This window comes from Myotis davidii, unplaced genomic scaffold (genome assembly GCF_000327345.1).
Source record: "Myotis davidii unplaced genomic scaffold, ASM32734v1 scaffold31, whole genome shotgun sequence".
NCBI classification, from domain to species: domain Eukaryota; kingdom Metazoa; phylum Chordata; class Mammalia; order Chiroptera; family Vespertilionidae; genus Myotis; species Myotis davidii.
The window spans coordinates 3,229,183-3,235,136 of NW_006283639.1; the positions used below are offsets into that span (position 1 = coordinate 3,229,183).

A 5,954-nucleotide genomic window follows, 5' to 3' on the forward strand; every position below is an offset into this window, starting at 1 on the left:
CGCCGGGCCCCCACCAGGCAGACACACACACACACCCACACACACACACACACACACACACACACACACACGATGCCTGCACTGAGTCCCTGCTGCCAGACTGTGGCCATCAGTAGGACATCCACTGAGGGCTCCCGGACTGTGAGAGGGGCAGGCTGGGCTGAGGGAACCTCCACCCCCCCAGTGCACGAATTTCATGCAGCGGGCCTCTACTATATATATATACAAAAAAGATAGGACATAGCAATACAAAAATAAACACAAATTACCTTTCCATTACCTACTATAATCTCCAAGATCTCAATGTCCTATTGAATTTGTTAAAAGTAAATAGCCAAACTCATACCTAGTGGTTCTATATTGAGTAATTACATACTTACTAGAGGCCCAGTACACAAAATTCGTCCACGGTGGGGGAGGGGGGGGAAGGGGAGACTTGTCCCTCAGTCTGGCCTGTGCCCTCTCACAGTCCACTGCTGTGCTGTGCTCGCCAGCCATGAGCCCAACTTCTGGCTGAGTGGTGCTCCCCCTGTGGGAGCACACTGATTACAAGGGACAGCTCCTGTATTGAGCATTTGCACCCTGATGATCAGAGTGCATCATAGTGACCAGTTATTGTGCTGTAATGGTCAGTTAGGCTTTTATTATATAGACTAGAGGCCGAGTGCACAAAAATTTGTGCACTTGGGGGGGGGGGATCCCTCAGCCTGGCCTATGCCCTCTTGCAGTCTGGGACCCCTCGGAGGATGTCCACCTCCTGGCGTGGGCCCGCTCCCTGGGGGATTGGGCCCAAGCTGGCAGTCAGACATCCCTCTGGCAGCCCGGCAGCCCTCGGGGGATGTCCACTTACCAGCAGGGAGCAGACCTAAGCTGCAGTCGGACATCCTTAGTGCTGCTGAGGAAGTGGGAGAGGTTCCTGCCATCACTGCTGTGCTGGCAGCCATCAGCCTGGCTTGTGGCTAGCAGAGCTCCCCCTGTGGGAATGCACTGACCACCAGGGAACAGCTCCTGTACTGAGCATCTTCCCCCTAGTGGTCAGTGTGTGTCATAGTGACCAGTCATTCCCAGTCGTTCTGCTGTTAGGGTCAGTTTGCATATTACCCTTTCATTATATAGGATAGAGGCCTGGTGCATGGGTGGGGGCTGGTTGGTTTGCCCTGAAGGGTGTCCGGAACAGGGTGGGGGTCCTGCTGGGGTGCCTGGCCAGGCTGGGTGAGGGGCTGATGGCTGTTTGCAGGCTGGTCACACCTCCTTCAGGGTTGAGGTCCTCACTGGGGTGCCTGGCCAGCCTGGGTGAGGGGCTGATGGCTGTTTTCAGGCTGGCCAAGCCCCGCTGCGATGGAAGCTCCCAGTCTCTCCTTTTTCTATTTTTTTATTCTGGAATTTATTTACCTTCTATAATTGGAACTTTGTAGCCTTGAGTGGAGCTCAGAGCTGGCCAGGGCAGGCGGGAAGCTTGGCTTCCTCTATCACTGGGGCAACCAAGCCTCCTGCTTGCTCCAGCTCCATGGCTGCCAGCTACCATCTTGGTTGGGTTAATTTGCATACGGTCACTCTGACTGGCTGGTGGGCATGGCTTAAGGCATAATGAAGGTACAATTTGCATGTTTGTCTTTTATTAGTGTAGCTAGAACTTTCTTAATTAGACCTGATTTCTGATTTAGCTAAACTTAGGATTCCCTCAAGTCTCCTATCTACCTACTCCAGGACTTCTGTGAGGATCAAATGAGATGAGGCATGGGAAAACACTTCACAGACATTCGGTTAAACTGTAAAATGTTTGCACCTGGCTATAAAGGAAGTTGTGTTCCTGGGCTGAAGAAACTCCAAGGAGGCTAATCACTAAGGAGAGGAAGCTGGATGTTGCTATGTGATGTCTTTACCCAGCCCCACAACAACTGTTTCTGGGCTGGGCTGTAGGCCGCATTTTGCGCCATGGGGTCTCGGTAGTGATGGCTGCGATTTGGTGGGCTGTTGCTCCATGGTGGTGCAGCGTGGCCTGTGTCCCATTTGGGGGAAGCCGAGTGTTGGTTTGTTGGCAGCACCAGGTCCCTGGTGCCATTTATTTTTAAGTGGCCAGTGCACGTCATGGCAGCTCCTGCATTGAGCATCTGCCCCTGGTGGTCAGTGCACATCATAGCTACTGGTTGGATGGATGGACACTTAGCCTTTTATATATATAGATGATTACAATAAATTTTTGATAATATTCATTTTGAATTATTAGGTCAAGAGGTTTTTTCTCAAAATCTCAAGAGAACAACTTTCTTTCTGTCTTCATTTTACTAATTATAAAATAGTAGACTCAATGATACACATCTAATTCCAAGTTCTATCTTTGGGACAATTTAGAGGAACTTATAGATGAGTTAACATAACTGCTTTGAACTCCAAAACAGGCATTAGAAATCTGCAGCTAACAGTTTGGGATTTAGCAGATCTGGGTTTTACATGGTCACCACATTTACCCCCAATTGTTTTAATAGACTTTCCAGGAGCCAAATAAACTTTGAAGTAATGTCCCTCCACATCCAGTGACTTTGTATCTCCATGACTGCAAAACTTGAAAATTAGGAAACACCAAAGCAACATTACCGACAAAATAAATAGTAAAATTGAAATCTCTGGATTTACAAAGATATTGTCAAATTTCTTAATTTATTTTTAGCAAGTAAAAAATTACTCAGTGGTACCATACAAAATTAAATAATTAATTTTTTGCACCTGGTATTGCAATCACTAGTACTAACATCATAGTACAGAAATAAACTAGAGAATGAAAAAAATTGTCATTAACTTCATCTTGGTTTTCCAGCTAGGTAGAACTAAACAGAAGAAATTAATGGCAATAACTATTACCTACAGAAAACAACAACAACAACAACAAAAGGGTTTCAGGTTTAATCCCTGTTGATTTTGTTTGTATCTGCTAATGCGCTGGTCTCTATAAATAAGAATTGAGAGCACATTCTGAGTTTACTTTGGAAGAGATTTGGACATTTACATCAAATGATAAACAAGCTATTAGATCATAGCTGACTTACTGAATGGCTACCTGGAAAATATCAGTTACTATCATGGAGCACAAAACAATATAAAAGTGGGAAAAAGGCTTCTTACAGAAAAGTCCTTTTATTATTCCTTCCCTCTAAAGTTCTAAGCCATAGAACTCTGATGTTTCTGGGTTCAATTTTAAGTAACATTAATTTTAAGCATTATATTTCTAATATGCACAACTGGATAGAGTAGGATATGAGGAACCAAAAATTGCTTATTTCAAAGATAGCCATTTCCTTTAAATTCATCCTGTCCACTTCTCTCCACTTCCCAATGCACAGATTATCTATCTGTTAACCATACAATTTCACCTTCTACTCCTAAAGAAATTTATTTTCTCAACTGGATAGTACTTTTACAAAAGAATAAAATAACAAAGCTGGTTGACAGTCATTTAAAGTATTTGTAAATAAAATAAAAGTTGAGGATATAAAAATATACCTAATTGGAGTAATACTGATGTGAATTTAGTTTTATCAAAGTACCTACTAATGGTCTGAACAGGGGAGCAGAAGAAAAGCAGCTAGAGGAAAATGACTTCTGTGGGTTAAACTTGCTTTAAAATACACGGTAGTTTTAGAAAAAGAAACACTTGCTGTTTTCATTGAGTTTACAGGGTTGAGTATACTTTATGTCATTTTAATGATAGCACTTATATGAACATATGCAACAGCTCATATCAGAAAACACAAAGTTTCTGTCATCAAAGACCTAAAAAAATAAATTTTTATTTTTATTCCCTTTCTGGGAATGCAGAATAAAATAATACGTTTCTTTTTAACATAAAATATTAAATTATTTTTTTCCTGTTTATTACATTGCTGGAAAAAAAAATCCAAGACTCAACTAGTGATAATTTTTTAATTTCTAGTTTTCAACTACTTTTAAAAAACACTCCCTTCACAAAACCTTTTAGTCTTACATACTATGACAATTAGGTCTAGAGTTCCAAATAAATAAAACGGCCACATGAGAAGGCATAGTGAAGAATCAAATGATTAGCTACATCTATTCACATTCACGGATTCTCTAAGAGGGTTATCAGAGTCCATGTAATACAGTTTACATTTAGTTATCTGACCTACTGCTCATGGCTTACAACACTGATGCTATCAACAAAATCCTGATTTTTGGGAGACGGTGATATAACAAACTCTGGTTAAACTAGCAGAGGTAATAGGACAGTAAACTGCAACTATAAAACTTAAAATGTCTACTCTTCATTCACCATCTCTCCACTTCCCACTGGTGTTAAATTCAAAGTCTAATCATGAGAGGTACAGGGTGCCTGACACTATTTGTATAGAAAAACAGGCCTCAAAAAACTAAACAAATAAGAAATTCATAAAATAGGATTAAACTTTGTGGATAGTTGCATTTGTTACTTTAATTTTTTTAAATCTTTTATCTCTTCTGGCCATGGATACATATTTTTTCCTTCTATTCATCCAGAGAGGATAATACACAAATTTGTTGTAAGCATTATAAAATGGCATTCCAATTCAAAGTTGCTTGTGATCATGTCCACATAACAAGTATATACTATGCTCCAAAACGTTTTGCAATTCTTCAGTGTAGTTTCCTGATGTTATGTCCCTTAAATTAAGGTTTCCTCAAAGAGAAATCCATTAGTAATATGAGCTCATTTTGCAGCTCTGAATTAAGTCACTCTTTCTAAAATCAAAGAAGTGCTGCAGCAACTTTAAGACAACTTCTGTTAATCAGTGTCATGACTAAAGTAGTATCTTACTGGAGGTCCAGGCAAATCTTCATCTCCATCAGTGTCTGGGGCAAATGACACAGTAAGGTCCACATATTTCTTTTCAGTAGTAGGTTTCACAAGTTTATGCATTCTAAGAAAAATAACAAAAGACAAATAATTTGGTAAATTCCTAAAATGAATAATTTGCTGACTAACATTGCCCAGAGACTCGGACTTGTATCTAGACTTTAATTTCATTTTAACCCCAATAATACATCTGTTTTCATCTATTCTTTTTTTTTTTTTTAACTAAAAGCTCTAAACTCAAGACACTCATTTACCTAACAGTGAATCACTATGGACCACTGCTAGTAGTGGTAAAGAATATAAACCATTTATTCAAAAACAAAAAGTGAAACAAATTCTCCAACACACAAAAACATAAAAAACCCAAAATGCTTTTTGAAAGCAATGATTTAAGAAAACAAATTCTCCTATAACTCCTATAAAGTTTAGAGAAATCATAAATTCTTCTCATTCCTGTCTCTGTAAGGAGTAAAAAGCAAGCAATATTTAAATCTTCAAATGCAAGCTAGAAAATCACAGTAAAACACATTCTTAAGTTTCACCCTTCCCTTATATCCTCTGTTTATCCTACGTATCAAAAAAACACTTAAACAAATTGGTAGTTAAAAAATAGTCACAGGAATGTAAATTACAGCATAAAGGATCCAGTCAATAATATTGTAACAACTACCAATGGGATCAGAGGGGTACTTAAAACATGGGGGACGGGGGACCACGTTGTAAAATATGATTGTCTAACCCAGTGGTCGGCAAACTCATTAGTCAACAGAGCCAAATATCAACAGTACAACGATTGAAATTTCTTTTGAGAGCCAAATTTTTTAAACTTAAACTATATAGGTAGGTACATTGTTATTAACTTAATTAGGGTACTCCTAAGCTGGCCTTTGCTAACGTTCTCAATCTGATTGAGGTACGTTCGCTGAGGTCGACTACTTCCAACTGTCCCATTCACACTCGTCTTGTATACTTGTTTCGTCTATCTCCTTTCGTTCATCCTCTCTATATGTCCAAACAATCTCAACATACCTTTCTCAATCCTCGACACTACATCCTCTTTCACTCCACAACGTTCCCTAAAATTAACTTAATAAAGTTTCAATCGCCC

General features: G+C 39.8%; 1 protein-coding gene across 1 annotated transcript in view; it reads right to left on the reverse strand.

Annotated features, from left to right (window-relative positions):
- Positions 1-2,639: 2,639 nt before the first annotated feature.
- Positions 2,640-5,954, reverse strand: part of UBA6 (ubiquitin like modifier activating enzyme 6) — a 68,355-nt gene continuing 65,040 nt past the window's right edge. The window contains exon 34 of the mRNA XM_015565762.1: positions 2,640-4,910. Coding sequence (XP_015421248.1) covers positions 4,775-4,910 — 136 coding nt within the window. The 3' untranslated portion in view covers positions 2,640-4,774. The remainder of the gene's footprint in view (positions 4,911-5,954) is intronic.